The sequence below is a fragment of the Benincasa hispida genome, chromosome 11 (assembly GCF_009727055.1).
Source record: "Benincasa hispida cultivar B227 chromosome 11, ASM972705v1, whole genome shotgun sequence".
Taxonomy (NCBI): domain Eukaryota; kingdom Viridiplantae; phylum Streptophyta; class Magnoliopsida; order Cucurbitales; family Cucurbitaceae; genus Benincasa; species Benincasa hispida.
Window position 1 is genome coordinate 25390849 of NC_052359.1, and position 18159 is coordinate 25409007.

The window sequence follows — 18159 nt, forward strand, 5'->3', positions numbered from 1 at the left end:
CAGTCTTCTTCGGAGCTTTCAAGTCAAAGAGTGTCATGTACTTGCTTATGGAATTATTGCTTCAAAGAATCATCCTCAAGAATTACAACATTGGCTTCTTGCTTATCAAAGGCTCCGGCCTTTATCAAACCAAAAGAACAATCTAATGATTGACAGCTTGCATCAGTGTTTAAGCTTGTGCCCTAGAGTTTGATCCCCAAGAAAGAGGGAAATGGTTGTGATTCAATATGAAAAGGCCAGCATGTCTTCAGAAAATATCGAGATGCATGTAATAATCAAGGTTCTGATTCCAGAGTCAGATTGGGGAGACAACTCCTTCAAGGCTTTGACTTACATTCCGAGGAAGACTTTCCCAGCAACAGAAGAAAAGATTGCGAGGTACTTCTACCGCATCAAAAAGGTACCTTCGAGCTCAGCTTTGTAGGTGGGTTCTCCCCTATTTTCGGGCTGCTAAACTTGGGTGGGTCTAAGCACGGGAAATGAGCCATGCAAGAGACCGTTAAGCGGAGCCTTGTCGGAACATCGGGTTGCCTAAATTGTCGGATGATGCTATGCGGGGTCGATGCTTGCATACGCGCAGAGCAGCTATGCGTCGGATATGTTGGCTTATCGAGTTGGTTGCTTTTTCGGTATGAGGGCTCAGTAAGACTTGGGCATGACAAGAGTGTCAGCCAAGTTCGTTGGCATTACATGCCTTAGCGCAGGAAGAGATGCCTTGCGCTGCGTGGAACATCTTCCTTTATTCATGCGGCGGAAGCTAGCGACAAAAGATAAGGCCAGCACAGTAGAATGTCTTTACGGGGACGGGCGTGTTTGAGACTTAGTCAAGGATCCTTGTCTCCCAGGTTGGGGCCGGCGCTATGCGGACGGATGGTGAGCCTGAATTTCTCTCATAGCAGCCTGTGCTATACCCATATCTCGATGGTCTCCAACTTATAGCTCAGTTCAGTTCAGTAGTTGCTCAGACGAAAGTCAGCCGCCTAGAAGGAATCTCATTTCCTGGTATAGTTTATCTCAAGTATGGAATTCTCTCCACTTGCACGCTTACTAGATAGGCTAGCTTTGGTGCTTTTAGTGCTCTACTTGCAAACAAAAAGGGGAGTGACTTTTTCTTGACTGCTTCTGGCGGTTTATCTCTTCACGAGTCGTCGGCTCTAGTCTAGACTTTCCAACCCAAGGAAGTTCTTGGAAAGCCTTTAGAGCAGGTAGCACAAACCCTTTCTTTTAGTCGGGCAAGGATGAACATTTTATGTTGTAGCTGTTTTTGGCTTTTTTGTTGTTTGGTCATTTCCGGTAACCTGGTTGATCTACTTCACCTTTTCCAGAAGGGAGTTTCGAAGGGCGGTAACCTTAGCCCAGAACTCGATCTACGGCCCCCTCAAGGTTAGGGGCACTCAAAAGTGTCGTTGCCAATGGTGCAATCTATGGTGCCTCCAAGGAATCTCGCCCCCTTCCAAGTGATTCAAATCAAATAAGGCAAGTAAGAATCACCAACCAAATCGGAAACTCAATCCTAAACTTCGGAGTGGAAGATAGCAAAAGGCGAGTTTTCTGAATGTTGGCAAACAGGCATGAGAAGTAGCATCGTTCCCTGCAGGAGATCCTTTACTAAAACCCTCGAAAGCCAAATCTTCCTCATTTTGCTTTTCTACTTGTCGAAATATGCTCCAAGTCAAAATTTGGACAAAGTTTTGTTCAAAAGATACTTATAAACTATGGGGAGGAGGTTTTATACCTGTGTGGACGAACTTTGATACAAAAGGTCGAGAAAGAGTTCGAAAAGGACGAACTTTGGATTTCTACAAGTGGAAGCCTGCAATGACTAAAAATTTGGACGAAATTCGGTTGAAAAGGTACTTATGAACCCTAGAAAGTAGTTTTTACCATTGCTAACGAACTTAGGCACAAAAGGTCGAGAAAGAGTTCGAAAAGGACGAACTTTGGATTTCTACAAGTGGAAGCCTGCAATGACTAAAAATTTGGACGAAATTCGGTTGAAAAGGTACTTATGAACCCTAGAAAGTAGTTTTTACCATTGCTAACGAACTTAGGCACAAAAGGTCGAGAAAGAGTTCAGAAAGTACGAGCTTTTGCTTTCTACGTGTCAGAATATGCTCTCAGTCCAAATTTGGTCGAATTTTGGTTTAAAAGTTACTTATGAACTCTGGACATATGATGAACATGGTAGCAAAACGTCAAGAAAGAGTCTAAAAAGAACGAACTTTAGGTTTCTACTTTTCGAAATTTGCTCCAAGTTACAATTTGGACAAAGTATAGTTCAAAAGATACTTATGAATGCTAGAAAGGAATTTTGTACCTATGTGCACGAACTTTGGCACAAAGGATTTTAGAAAGAGACTGAAAAGGACGAACTTTGCGTTTCTACTTGTCGAAATGTGCTCCAAGTCCAAATTTGGAAAAAGTTTGATTCAAAAGACACTTATGAACCCTGGAAAGGAGTTTTGTAGCAGTGTGGATGAACAAAGGCACAAAAGGTCGAGAAAGAGTCCGAAAAGGACAAACTTTGAATTTCTACATGTCGAAGTCTGCTATAATTAAAAAATTGGACGAACTTTGGTTCAAAAGGTACTTATGAACCCTGGAAAGCAATTTTGTACCTATGTGGATGAACTTTGGCATAAAGGATAAAGAAAGAGATTACAAAGGATGAACCTTGGCACAAAATGTCAAGAAAGATTATGAAAAGGACGAACTGTGGGTTTCTACTTGTCGAAATGGTCTTCAAGTCCAAATTTGGGCAAAATTTGGTTCAAAAGATACTTATGAAGCCTGGAGAGGAGTTTTGTATCTATGTGGATGATCTTTGACACAAAAGGTCAAGAAAGAGTTCAAAAAGGACGAACTTTGGGTTTCTATACGTCGAAATGTGCTTTCAGTCAAAATTTGGTCGTAGTTTGGTTTAAAAGTTATTTATCAACTCTGGATAAGAGTTTTGTACCTCTATGGATGAACTTTGGACGGAAAGGTCAAGAAAGAGTCCAAAAATGACGAATTTGGATTTCTACTTGTCGAAATGTGCTCCAAGTCAAAATTTGGACGAAGTTTTGTTGAAAAGATACTTATGAACTCTGGGGAGGAGTTTTTATACCATTGTAGACGAACACAAAAGGTCAAGAAAGAGTTCGTAAAGGACGAGCTTTTGGTTTCTACGTGTCAAAATGTGCTCTCAGTCCAAATTTAGTCGAAGTTTTATTTAAAAAATACTTATGAACTCTGGACTGAAGTTTAGTACCTATAGTGATAAACATGAGTCCAAAAATGACGAACTTCAGGTTTCTACTTTTCGAAATACACCTAGTCAAAATTTTACAAAGTATAGTTTAAAAGGTACTTATGAACCCTAGAAAGGGATTTTGTACCTATGTGGATAAATTTTGGACAAAGGGTTTTAGAAAGAGATTGAAAAGGACGAACTTTGGGTTTCTACTTGTCGAAATATGCTCCGAGTCCAAATTCTGAAGAAGTTTCGTTTAAAAGTCACTTATGAACCCTGGAAAGGAGTTTTGTAGCAGTGTGGACGAACAAATGCACAGCTACAAAAGGTCGAGAAAGAGTCCGAAAAGGACAAACTTTGGATTTCTACATGTCGAAGTTTGCTATAATTAAAAAATCGGACGAACTTTGGTTCAAAAGGTACTTATGAACCCTGGAAAGCAATTTTGTACCTATGTGGATGAACTTTGGCACAAAGGATAAAGAAAGAGACTAGAAAGGATGAACCTTAGCACAAGATGTCAAGAAAGAGTTTGAAAAGGACGAACTTTGGGTTTCTACTTGTCGAAATGTGCTTCAAGTCCAAATTTGGACGAAGTTTGGTTCAAAAGATACTTATGAAGCCTGGAGAGGAGTTTTGCACCTGTGTGGACAAACTTTGACACAAAAGGTCAAGAAGGAGTTCGAAAAGGATGAACTTTGGGTTTTTTCGTGTCGAAATGTGCTTTAAGTCAAAATTTGGTCGTAGTTTAGTTTAAAAGTTATTTACGTTTGACTAAAAGGTCAAAAAAGTGTCCAAAAATGACGAACTTTGCATTTTTACTTGTCGAAATATGCTCCAATTTGGATGAAATTTGGTTCAAAAGATACTTATGAACCTTGGAGAGGAGTTTTGAACATGTGTGGATGAACTTTAACACAAAAGATCAAGAAAGAGTCCAAAAAAGATGAACTTTGGGGTTTCTACATGTCGAAATGTGCTCCTAGTCCAAATTTAGAAGAAGTTTCGTTCAAAAGATAAACATTGTTATTGATCATTTTGACTATTTACTCGCAGTTTGTAAAATGATAAACATTTTCTATTATCAATATACTTGTTATTGATCTCATAAATTGTATGAAAGTCTAAATCCAATAAACTAAGACCCATGACTATTGTATGAGTACTTGAACTTTATGTGGAGACATAAGAGTGGTTGGAGTTCGAGTAAATAGTCAAAATGATCTATGGTACATGAATAAGGTTGGTTACCTTATTCTGGTAACACCATTGGATGCGGCCTACTCTATAGTTGTTACAAAGAGATGTAAAATGCTACATACGATGTGATCCTAATTCGTACATGTTATGACATGAGGAGTCGGGGCGTCCTATGCAATGAATCGAGACGAGTTTTGTACCAATGTGGACGAAGTTAGACATAAAAGGTCAAGAAAGAGTTCGAAAATGACGAACTTTGGGTTTCTACACGTCGAAAATGACGAACAAGAGCGTAGCTCAACTAGCATAGTTTTCATACTATTGACATTGAGGTTTGAGGTTCGATTCTCCAACCCCACACTTTAATTACAATACCCTTGCAAAAAAAAAAAAATGTGCTCGAAATAAAAATTTGGAAGATGTTTGGGTCAAAAGATAAGAATCCTAGAGAGGAGTTTTCTACCTGTGTGGATGAACCTTGGCATAAAATATCAAGAAAGAGTATAAAAAGGACGAACTTTGGGTTTTCACTTGTCGAAATGTGCTCCAAGTCCAAATTTGGACGAAGTTTGGCTCAAAAGGTACTTATGAATTGAATTTTGAACATATGTGGACGAACTTTGTCACAAAGGGGAAAGAAAGTGACTGAAAAGGACGAACTTTGGGTTTTCACTTGTCGAAATGTGCTCCAAGTCCAAATTTGGACGAAGTTTGGCTCAAAAGGTACTTATGAATTGGGGAGGAGTTTTGTACCTGTGTGGACAAACTTTAATGAAAAGGTGAAGAAAGAATCTGAAAAGGATGAACTTTGGGTTTCTACGTGTTGAAATTTGGATGAAGTTTGGTTCAAAAGATACTTATGAACCCTGGACAAGAGTTTTGTATATATGGACGAACTTTGACACAAAAGGTTAAGAAAGAGTCCGAAAAGGACGAACTTTGGGTTTCTACATGTCGAAATGTGCTCCAATTAAAGATTTGGACGAAGTTTGGTTCAAAATGTACTTATGAAACCTAGAAACGAATTTTGTACCTTTGTTGACGAACTTTAGCACAAGGGTAAAGAAAGAGACTAAAAAGGATGACCTTTGGGTTTCTCCTTGTCGAAATGTCCTCCAAATCCAAATTTGGAAGAAAATTGGTTGAAAAGATACTTATGAACCCTTGAGAAGAGTTTTGTACCAGTGAGGACGAAGTTAGACACAAAATGTGCTTCAAATCTAAATTTGGATGAAGTTTGGTTCAAAAGGTACTTATGAACCCTAGAAACGAATTTTGTACCTTTGTGGATGAACTTTGGCACAAAGGGCAAAGAAAGAGACTAAAAAGGATGAACTTTGGGTTTCTCCTTGTTGAAATGTACTCCAAATCTAAATTTGAAGAAGTTTGGTTTAAAAGATATTTATGAACCAGAAAGGAGTTCTGTACCAGTGTGGACGAACTTAAACACATAAGGTCAAGAAAGAGACTGTAAAGGATGAACTTTGGGTTTCTACATATCGAAGATTGCTATATTTCCAAATTTGGACGAACTTTGGTTCAAGAGGTACTTGTAAACCCTGAAAATGAGTTTTGAACCTGTGTGGATGATCCTATGCACAAAATTTCAAGAAAAAGTCCGAAAAGGATGAACTTTGGGTTTGTACTTGTCCAAATGTGCTCCAAGTCTAAATTTGGATGAAGTTTGGTTCAAAAGATAAACTTATGAAACCTGGAGAGGAGTTTTGTACATGTATGGATGAACTTTGACACAAAAAGTCAAGAAGAAGTCTGAAAAGGATGAACTTTGGGTATGTATGTGCTCTTAGTCCAAATTTGGTTGAAGTTTTTGGTTTAAAAGTTACTGACGAACGCTGGACAATAGTTTTGTACCTGTATGGATAAACTTTGGACCAAAAGGTCAAGAAAGTGTCCAAAAATGACGAACCTTGGGTTTCTACTTCTCGAAATGTGCTCCAAATCAAATTTTGGATGAAATTTGGTTAGAAAGGTACTTATGAACCCTAGAGACGAATTTTGTACCTATGTGCACGAACTTTGGCACAAAAGGTAAAGAAGAGAGTAAAAAGGACGAACGTTGGGTTTCTCCATGTCGAAATGTCCTCCAAATCAAAATTTGGTAGAAGTTTGGTCTAAAAGATACTTATGAACCCTGTTGAGCAGTTTTGTACCAGTGTGGACGAACTTAAACATAAAAGATACTAGAAAGACTCTATAACTACAAACTTTTGGTTTCTACAGGTCAAAGTCTGCTATAGTTCCAAATTTGGATGAACTTGGGTTCAAAAGGTACTTTTGAACCCTGAAAAAGAGTTTTGTATCTGCGTGGAGGAACCTTGGCAGAAAATGTCAAGAAAGTGTCTAGAAAGGACGAACGTTAGGTTTCTACTTGTCGAAATGTTCTTCAAGTCTAAATTTGGATGAAGTTTAGTTCAAAAGGTATGTATGATCCTTGGAAAGGTGTTTGGTACCTGTGTGGATGATCCTTAGCAAAAATGTAAAGAAAGTGTCTGAAAAGGACGAACTTTGGGTTTCTACATGTCGAAATGTGCTCCAAGTCTCAATTTGGATGAAGTTTGGTTCAAAAGATACTTATGAACCTTGGACAAGAGTTTTGTATATATGGACGAACTTTGACACAAAAGGTCAAGAAAGAGTCCGAAAAGGACGAACTTTGGGTTTCTGCATGTCGAAATGTGCTCCAATTAAAGATTTGGACGAAGTTTGGTTCAAAATGTACTTATGTAACCTAGAAACGAATTTTGTACCTCTGTGGACGAACTTTAGCACAAGGGTAAAGAAAGAGACTAAAACGGACGACCTTTGGATTTCTCCTTGTCGAAATGTCCTCCAAATCCAAATTTGGAAGAAATTTGGTTGAAAAGATACTTATGAACCCTTGAGAAGAGTTTTGTACCAGTGTGGACGAAGTTAGACACAAAATGTGCTTCAAGTCTGGAAATGAGTTTTGTACCTGTGTGGATGATCCTTAGCACAAAATGTCAAGAAAGTATCCGAAAAAGATAAACTTTGGGTTTCTACTTGTCGAAATGTCCTCCAAATTCAAATTTAGATGAAGTTTGGTTTAAAAGATACTTATTAACCCTAGAGAGGAGTCTTGTACTAGTGTGGACGAACTTTGACACAAAAGGTCAAGAAAGAGTCTAAAAAGGACGAACTTTGTGTTTCTACCTGTCAAAATGTGCTCTCGGTCCAAATTTGGTCAAAGTTTGGTTTAAAAGTAACTTATGAACGCTAGACAAGTGTTTTGTACCTATATGGATGAAATTTGGACCAAAAGGTCAAGAAACAGTCTAAAAATAACAAACTTTAGATTTCTAGTTGTCGAAATATGCTCCATGTCCAAATTTGGACGAAGTGTGGTTCAAAAGATACTTATGAACCCTGAAAATGAGATTTGTAGCTGTGTGGACGAACTTAGACACAAAAGGGCAAGAAAGATTCCAAAAATGATGAACTTTGGGTTTCTATTAGTCGAAATGTGCTCAAAGTCCAAATTTGGATGAATTTTGGTTCAAAAGATACTTATGAACCCTGGAGAAGAGTTTTGTACCTGTGTTGACGAACTTTGATACAAAAGGTCAAGAAAGAGTCTGCAAAGAATGAACTTTGGGTTTCTACGTGTCGAAATGCGCTCTCAGTCTGAATTTGGTCGAAGTTTTGTTTAAAAGTTACTTATAAACTCTGGACAGGAGTTTTGTATCTGTATGGATGAACTTTTGACCAAAAGGTCTAGAAAGAGGCCAAAAATGACGAATTTTTTGTTTCTATTTGTTGAAATGTGATTCAAGTCAAAATTTGGACGAAGTTTGGTTCAAAAGGTACTTAGGAACCGTAGAAAGGAATTTTGTACATGTGGACAACGTTTAGCACAAAAGGTAAAGAAAGGGACTAAAAAGGACGGACTTTGTGTTTCTACTTGTCGATATGTGTTTCAAGTCCAAATTGGATGAAGTTTTGTTAAAAAATTACTTATGAACTCGTGAGAGGAAATTTGTACCTGTGTAGATGAATTTTAACACAAAAGGACAAGAAATAGTCCAAAAAAGGACGAACTTTGGGTTTCTACTTGTTGAAATGTACTCTCATTCCAAATTTGGTTGAAGTTTGGTTTTAAAAGTTACTTGCGAACCCTGGATAGGAGTTTTGTATCAGTGGATGTACATTAGACCAAAAGGTCAAGAAAAAGTCCCAAAATGATGAATTTTGGGTTTTGTATTTGTCGAATTGTGCTTCAAGTCAAAATCTAGACGAAGTTTGGTTGAAAAGGTACTTTGAACCCTAGAAAAGAGTTTTGTACTTATATGGATGAACATTGGCACAAAGGGTAAAGAAAAAGACTAAAAAGGACAAACTTTGGGTTTCTACTTGTCGAAATGTGCTCCAAGTCCAAATTTGGACGAAGTTTTGTTCAAAAGATACTTATGAACTCTGGAGAGGAGTTTTTGTACCTATGTGGACGAACTCTAACACAAAAGGTCAAGAAAGAGTCGGGAAAGGATGAATTTTGGATTTCTACGTGTCAAAATGTGCTCTCAATCCAAATTTGGTCGAAGTTTGGTTTAAAAGTTACTTATGAACTCTAGAAAGAAGTTTAGTACCTATATTGATGAACTTGGGAGCAACAAGTCAAGAAAGAGTCAAAAATGACGAACTTCAGGTTTCTACCTTTCGAAATGTGCTCCAAGTCAAAATTTGGACAAAGTATAGTTCAAAAGTATTTATGAACTCTAGAAAGGAAATTTGGACCTATTGGACGAACTTTGGCATAAAGGTAAAGAAAGAGATTGAAAAGGACGAACTTTGGATTTCTACTTATCAAAATATACCCCAAGTCCAAATTTTGTAACACTTATGAACACTGGAATGCAGTTTTGTAATAGTGTGGATGAACTTAGACACAAAAGGTCGAGAAAGAGTCTGAAAAGAATGAACTTTGGATTTCTACATGTCGAAGTCTGCTATAATTAAATTTGGATGAACTTTAGTTCAAAAAGTACTTATGAACCCTAAAAAGCAATTTTGTACCTATGTGGACGAACTTTGGTACAAAAGGTAAAGAAAGAGACTAGAAAGGATGAACATTGGCACAAAATGTCAAGAAAGAGACTGAAAATGATGAACTTTGGGTTTCTACTTGTCGAAATGTACTTCTAGTCCAAATTTGGAGGAAGTTTAGTTCAAAAGATACTTATGAAGCCTGGAGAGGAGTTTTGTACTTGTGTGGATGAACTTTGGCCTTGTACGTGTAGAAATGTGCTTTCAGTCAAAATTTGGTCGTAGTTTGGTTTAAAAGTTATTTATGAACCCTAGAAAGGACGAACTTTGAGTTTCTACATGTTGAAGTCTGCTATAATTCTAAATTTGGACGAAGTTTGGTTCAAAATGTACTTATGAACCCTGGAAAGGAGTTTTGTACCTGTGTGGATGAACCTTGGCACAAAAGTCCAAATCTAGACGAAGTTTGGTTCAAAAGACACTTATGAACCATGGAGAAAAGTTTTGTACATTTGTGGCTGAAGTTTGACACAAAATTCAAGAAAGAGTTCGAAAAGGATGAACTTTGGGTTTAGACGTGTCAAAATGTGCTCCTAGTCGAAATTTGGTCGAAGTTTGGTTTAAATGTAACTTATAAACCTTGGACAGGAGTTTTGTACCTGTATGGAACATTGGACCAAAAGGTCAAGAAATAGTCCAAAAATGACGAATTTTGGATTTCTACTGATCGAAATATGCTCGAAGTGCCAACAAGAGTAGCTCAATTGACATAGTGTTCGTATATCGACCTTGAGGTTTCAGGTTCGATTCCCCTACCTCACACTTTAATTACAATTCCTTTGCAAAAAAAAATGTGCTCTAAGTAAAAATTTGGAAGCTGTTTAGTTTAAAAAATACTTGTGAACCCTGGAGAGGAGTCTTGTACTTGTGTGGATGAACCATAGCACAAAATATCAAGAAAGAGTTTAAAAAGGACAAACTTTGGGCTTTTACTTGTCGAAATGTGCTTCAAGTTCAAATTTGGACGAAGTTTGGTTCAAAAGGTACTAATGAACTGAGGAGGAGGTTTGTACATGTGTGGACGAACTTTGACACAAAAGGTCAATAAAGAATCTGACAATGACGAACTTTGGAGTTCTACGGGTCAAAATGTGCTCTCAGTCAAAATTTGGTTGAGTTTCAGTTTAACAGTTACATATGAACCCTGGACAGGAGTTTTGTACTTGTATGGATGAACTTTGGACCATATGGTCAAGAAAAAGTCCACAAACGACAAACTTTGGGTTTCTACTTGACGAAATGTGCTTCAAGTCAAAATTTGGACGAAGTCTGGTTCAAAAAGTACTTATCAACATTGGAAAGGAGTTTTATACCTGTGTGGATGAACCAGCACAAAATGTCAAAAAAGAGTCAGACAAGACAATTTTTTGGTTTCTACTTGTCGAAATGTGCTGTAAATCAAAATTTGGACGAAGTGTTGTTCAAAAGATATTTATGATCCCTAGAGAGAATTTTTGTGTGGAGGAACTTTGGTACAAAAGGTTATGAAAGAGTCCACAAAGGACGAACTTTGGGTTTCCACTTGTCAAAATGTGCTCGAAGTCAAAATTTGAATGAAGTTTGGTTCAAATGATACTTATAAATCCCATAAAGGAATTTTGTACTCATGTGGACGTAATTTGGCACAAAGGTAAAGAAACAGACTAAAAAGGACGAAGTTTGAGTTTCTACTAGTCGAAATGTGCTCCATGTCCAAATTTGGAAGAAGTTTGGTTCGAAAGATACTTATGAACCCTAGAGAGGAGTTTTGTACCTGTGCGGATGAACTTTGCATTTCTACATGTTGAAATACTCTCTCAGTCCAAATTTGGTCAAAGTTTGGTTTAAAAGTTACTTATAAACCCTGGACAGAAGTTTTGTATATGTATGGATGAAATTTAGGTTTGTGGATGAACTTTGGCACAAAGGGTAAAGAAAGGTACTAAAAAGAACGTACTTTGAGTTTCTACTTGTCGAAATGTGCTCCACGTCAAATGGTTAAGAACTTTGGTTCAAAAGATACTTATGAACCCTGGAAAGGAGTTTTGTACCTGTGTGGATGAACTTTGATACATAAGGTACAGAAAGAGTTCGTAAAGGACAACATTTGGGTTTCTACGTGTCGAAATGTGCTTAGTGTCCAAATTTGGACGAAGTTTTTTTTAAAAGTTACATATGAACCCTGGACAAGAGCTTTGTACCTGTATGGATGAACATTCGACAAGGTCAAGAAATAGTCCAAAAATGACGAACTTTGGGTTTCTACTTGTGAAATGTGCTCCACGTCAAATATGGACGATGTATGGTTCAAAAGGTATTTATGAACCCTAGAAAGGAATTGTTTTCCTATGTGGACGTACTTTGGCACAAATGGTAAAGAAAGAGACTAAAAAGGGCGAACTATGGGTTTCTACTTTTCCAAATTTGCTCCAAGTACAAATTTAGACGAACTTTTTTTCAAAAGATATGTATGAACCCTGGAGAGGAGTTTTGTACCTGTGTGGACGAACTGTGATACAAAAGATCAAGAAAGAGTCCGCAGAGGACGAACTTTGGATTTCTACTTGTCCAAATGTGCTCTCAGTCCAAAATTGGATGAAGTTTGATTTAAAAGTTACTTATGAACGATGGGTAGGAGTTTTGTACCTATATGGATGAACTTTGGACCAAAAGGTCAAGAAATAGTAAAAAATGACGAACTTTTGGTTTTTACTTGTCGAAATGTGCTCCAAGTCAAAATTTGGATGAAGCTTAGTTCAAAAGGTACTTATGAAACCTGGAAAGGAATTTTGTACCTATGTGGACGAACTTTGGCACAAAGGGTAAAGAAAGAGACTGAAAAGGATGAACTTTCGATTTCTACTTGTGGAAATGTGCTCAGGTCCAAATTTGGAATAAGTTTAGTTCAAAAGATACTTATGAACCCTGGAGTGGAGTTTCAGTTTCTACACATCGAAGTCTGCTATAATTCCAAATTTGGACGAACTTTGGTTCAAAAGGTACTTATGAACCTTGGAAATGACTTTTGTATGTGTGTGGATGACCCTTGGCACACAATGTCAAAAAAGCGTCTGAAAGGATGAACTATGGATTTCTACTTGTCGAAATCTACTCCGAGTCCAAATTTGGACGAAGTTTTGTTCAAAAGATATTTATGAACTTTGGAGAGGAGTTTTGTACCTGTGTAGACGAACTTTGACACGAAAGGTCAAGAAAGAGTTTGAAAAGGACGAACTTTGGGTTTCTACGTGTCGAAATGTGCTCTAAGTTCAAATTTGATCGAAGTTTGGTTTAAAAGTTACTTATGAACCCTGGACAGGAGTTTTTTACCTGTATGGATTACAAACTTTGATGCAGCTTGTCAAAATGTGCTCCAAGTCAAAATTTGGGTTTCTACTTGTCAAAATGTGCTCCAAGTCAAAATAAACAAAGCTCTATTCAAAAGGTACTTAGGAACCCTAGAAAGGAATTTTGTACCTATGTGGATGAACTTTGTCATAAAGGGTATAGAAAGAAACTAAAAAGGAGGAACTTTGGGTTTCTACATGTCGACATGTGCTCCAAGTCCAAATTTGGAAGAAGTTTTGTTCAAAAGATACTTATGAACCCTAGAGAGGAGTTTTGTACCAGTGTGGACAAACTTCGACACCAAAGGTCAAGAAAGAGTCCAAAAAGGACGAACTTTGGGTTTCTACATGTCGAAGTCTACTATAATTCTAAGTTTGGATGAAGTTTGGTGTAAAAGTTACTTATGAAACCTAGACAGGAGTTTCGTCCAATTCAAAATTTGGACAAAGTTTGGTTCAAAAGGTACTTATGAACCCTAGAAACGAATTTTTTACCTATGTGAACGAACTTTGGCATAAAGGGTAAAGAAAGAGACTAAAATGGACGAACTTTGGGTTTCTCCTTATCGAAATGTCCTTCAAATCCAAATTTGGAAGAAGTTTGGTTTAAAAGATAAATGAACCCTAGAGAGGAGCCTGTGTGGACAAACTTAGATACAAAAGGCCAAGAAAGAGTCCGTAAAGGACGAACTTTGGGTTTCTACATGTCGAAGTCTGCTATAATTCCAATTTTGAATGAACATTGGTTCAAAATACCTTTTGAACCAAAAAGGAGGTTTTGTACCTATGCGGATGAACCTTGGCACAAGATGTTAAGAAAGAGTCTGAAAAGTACGAACCTTGGGTTTCTACTTGTCAAAATGTGCTCCAAGTCCAAATTTGGACGACGTTTGGTTCAAAAGGTACTTATGAACCCTGGACAAGAGTTTTGTACCTATATGGATGAACTTTGGGCCAAAAGTCAAGAAATAGTCCAAAAATGACGAACTTTGGATTTCTACTTGTCGAAATATGCTCCATGTGGATTCGGATGAAGTGTTGTTCAAAAGATACTTATGAACCTTGGATGAGTTTTGTACATGTGTGGGCGAACTTGGACACAAAAGGGAAAGAAAGATTCCAAAAATGACGAACTTTGGGTTTCTACTAGTCGAAATGTGCTCAAAGTCCAAATCTAGACGATGTTCGGTTCAAAAGATACTTATGAACCCTGGAGAAGAGTTTTGTACCTATGTGGGCGAACTTTGACACAAAAGGTCAAGAAAAAATACAAAAAGAGCGAACTTTGGGTTTCTACGTGTCAAAATGCGCTCTTAATCCAAATTTGGTTGAAGTTTGGTTTAAAAGTTACATATGAACTCTGGACAAGAGTTTTGTATATCTATAGATGAACTTTGGACCAAAAGGTCAAGAAAGAGTCCAAAAACAACGAACTTTGGGTTTCTACTTGTCGAAATGTGCTTCAAGTCAAAATTTGGATGATGTTTGGTTCAAAAGGTACTTGTGAACCCTAGAAAGAAATTTTGTACCTATGTCAATGAACTTTGGCACAAAGAGTAAAGAAAGACACTCAAAAGAAACAACTTTGGGTTTCGACTTGTTGAAATGTGCTACAAGTCCCAATTTGGAAGAAGTTTGGTTCAAAAGATACTTATGAACCCTAGAGAGGAGTTTTGTACCAGTGTGGATGAAGTTGACAAAAGGTCAAGAATGAGTTCCAAAAGGACAAACTTTGGGCTTCTACATCTCGAAGTCTGCTATAATTCCAAATTTGGACGAACTTTGGTTCAAAAGGTACTTATGAATCCTGGAAAGGAGTTTTGTACCTGTGTGGATGATCCTTAGCATAAAATGTCATGAAAGAGTCCGCAAAGGACGAAGTTTGGGTTTCCACTTGTCGAAATGTGCTCCAAGTAAAAATTTGAATTAAGTTTGGTTCAAAAGATACTTATAAACCCTAGAGAGGAGTTTTGTACATGTGGGGACGAACTTTAGCACAAAGGGTAAAGAAAGAGACTAAAAAGGACGAATTTTGGGTTTCTACATGTCAAAATATGCTCGAAGTCCAAATTTGGATGAGGTTTGGTTCAAAAGATACTTATGAAGCTTGAAGAGGAGTTTTGTACTTGTGTGGATGAACTTTGGGTTTCAACAGGTGAAAGTGTCTGAAAAGGACAAATTTGGGTTTCTACCTGTTGAAATGTGCTCTCAGTCCAAATTTGGTCAAAGTTTAGTTTAAAAGTATATGAACCCTAGACAAGAGTTTTGTACCTATATGGATGAACTTTGGACCAAAAGGTCAAGAAAGAGTCCAAAAACAACGAAATTTGGGTTTCTACTTGTCGAAATGTGCTTCAAGTCAAAATTTGGATGATGTTTGGTTCAAAAGTTGTGAACCTGATATGACTTCAACCATTGAACTATTGCGTGTACGTAAAGGACCAATTACGAGAAGCAAGGCAAAGAAGATTCAAGAGGCATTCACATTACATCTTCAAAAACTAGAAATTTCACATGGCAAATAATTTTGAGACCAAAGTTTTATATAATGTTAGTTCAATGAGTCAAGAAGAGAATGACATGAAGATGGCACGGGAAAAGTCCTATAATTTGAAAGATGACATGGTGGTAAAAAAAAAAAAAAAGTGTACAGATTTTTGTGAAGAAAATGCTGTCAAGTGTGCACTGCATGAGAAATTGTGATGTCAAACCTTGTTAAACGTGCATATCTACTTTGCCACCTTCTAGAGGAGATATTTAAGGCAATTTGAGACTTTTATATTTGATTGACGGGAGAATAGACGACATATTGTTTTTTTTTGTAATAAAAAAAGTAAAAACCGTATATTTTCATTCAATTATCAAAAAGTTATCTTTAATTATAACAAGTTATTATTATAATGAATAATATAATAGTAATTGTAATTAGTTAGAAACTCAAAATTCGAAATTATATAGTGACACATTTTTTTATTATTTTGATTCTAGAATAAAATAATAGAATTTATATATTCTCTACATTTCTAGTTTTGCATTTGAACTTGTAATTTAGTATGCAATTAAGTTTCAAGTTTCTAAGTGCTATTTCCTATAATTTATAATTAATTGTATTTGAATGACTTTTGAGTTTCTTGCATCCATGACCATTTGGCCTATAAAATGGCTTGTAATGTTATTCAAAACTCAGATTATTGATAATAAAAAGCTTGTGCTTATTCAACCCTTTGGTGTTGTCTTTTTCTTTCAAATCTTGCTTTAGATTTGATATTTAAATCAATTCATTGGATTAGTCTTGATCAAACTAATTATGGAGTGAGTTTTCTTAGGATCTAAGAGCGACCATCATAGATTCTAAATTCGATCTAAGTAGCTTTCTTTGTGAATGTTTGCAAGGATCCTAGAAGGACCGCTAGTTTTGCATCCAATAAGCATCGCGGGCGCTTATCATTTACTTTGTTTAATTTATTTTATTTCACTTTTTTTTTCTCCACAGCAATTGCTTACATCTTGTAACAAGACATACTACAACTTGTCTTCAAAACTTCTTCAAATTAGCTTGGATCTTAAAGAAAGTGGAATGTATTTAGGCCCATAATTTATTAATTTAGAAACATAACATATTTAGAGTCATTACAACACTAGATTTACAAGTCCCAAACCCAAAAGNAGAAAAAAATTGTAGCAAAAAAAAAAGAAGAAGAAGAAGAAGAAGAAGAAAAGAAATCAAAGGTCCAAAGCACATGAAAGTTTCTTGTGTCACACCCCGTCCCAGACCACCCTCTTAGCCTAGAGAAGGGCGTGATTGCAGCAGTTATCAACCCTTTGGCTGACACTTACTGCCTAATAACTCTTGCGAATAACTCTGATACAAAGATAACATATTTAGAGTCATTACAACACTAGATTTACAAGTCCCAAACCCAAAAGTCCTAGTCCCTATATGATCAACAGTAACATGTGTACAATATTTATAGTAAACACCTAAACAGACGGGTTACAAATCTCTTTATCTTTTAGTGGCAGAGCAGATGCAGAGCTATCTTCAGAGGATTTGACCGCTACCTGTGGGGGGGAAAAAGAAAACATTTGAAAACAGAAGAGCTTATGCCCAGTGAGTGACTTAAGAAAGACAATTGATTCTCATGCAAAATCTCAATAAAGAGTTCAAACTAAAACATAAGCTTTTATAGTACTTGTATTGCAGTGTAAACATTTTCCAAACATAAAGCATATAAAGTTGTTGTAGTCATAAAATAGTAAAACTGTTTCTCAATTGAGAATAACCTTACTGTGGATAAAACAATCCCAACACCAACTGCTAGTCAAGAGAGAACTTTTTTGCTCAATTTCTGGCTCTAACTACCTACGTGCACGTGGCCACACTAAGTACCATCATACCTTAGGTACTTCTGTTCAGATACCTTCTGAAACGTCCTTCAGTATCTGGTTAGTTTGGTACCTTCTCATACGTCCTTCAGTACCAATAGATATCATCTCAAATGTTCTTCAGTATCTAGTTGGGCGGATACCTTCTCAAATATCCTTCGGTATCGCGTTTTAAGTAAAACTAGTCATAAATGCTCTTTAAAGCATGTAAAGTATAACACATATAAAACATGGCTTTAAAGGTACTAACGCATGCTGCACATATAAATAGCTTTTTAACAAACTTCTCACACATGCATGTGTTTAAAACATATTCATAGCTTGCTTGGAAATCACTTTGTAAAATTAGTTGGCATGAGAATATTCTTCTTTAAAACATACTTTCTATAACACGTTGTAATCAAACATTTTAAGCAAATGTTTTAGTCAAAATGTTTTAGCCACTCACCTTGATTGCTTGGAGCTTTTCACTCTAGTAACTCCTTTTTTTACCTCGGGCTCCTTTTTCACACCTAGAATCCATATTCAACTTACAACTTAGATTACTCATAGTTCTAGACCTTATTTTGAGATACTTCCTTCTACAAATATATTCTAAAATGTCTCAGGAAGCTTACCGTAAAATTTGAGCTCAGAAATTTTCGTGGTTTGGCTGGAATCACAGAATCTTCAAGACTGGCCCAAACTAATCCGACAACCTGACCCTTTTGTTTTCTTTTCAGTTTCCAGCCCGATCCCTTCGAGATTTTCCTCTGGCACCCTACCCTGAAAACCAGACTCTCAAAGCTTTCAGGTGGCTTTGGAATCAATCCAAACACACAAGTAAATTGGGAGAATTCCTCATCCCAACTTGATGCATTCTCCTCAGACCTCACTGTCCAATGCGTCCTCTATGTCTAACGCATGGATTTGGCTCCAACGCAAGGTTTGCTC

General features: G+C 36.9%; 1 protein-coding gene across 1 annotated transcript in view; it reads left to right on the forward strand.

Moving 5' to 3' along the window:
- The first annotated feature begins 211 nt into the window (after positions 1-211).
- LOC120090630 overlaps positions 212-18159 on the forward strand; it is a 22715-nt gene continuing 4767 nt past the window's right edge. Inside the window, 1 exon segment of the mRNA XM_039048348.1 lies at positions 212-400. Coding sequence (XP_038904276.1) covers positions 212-400 — 189 coding nt within the window.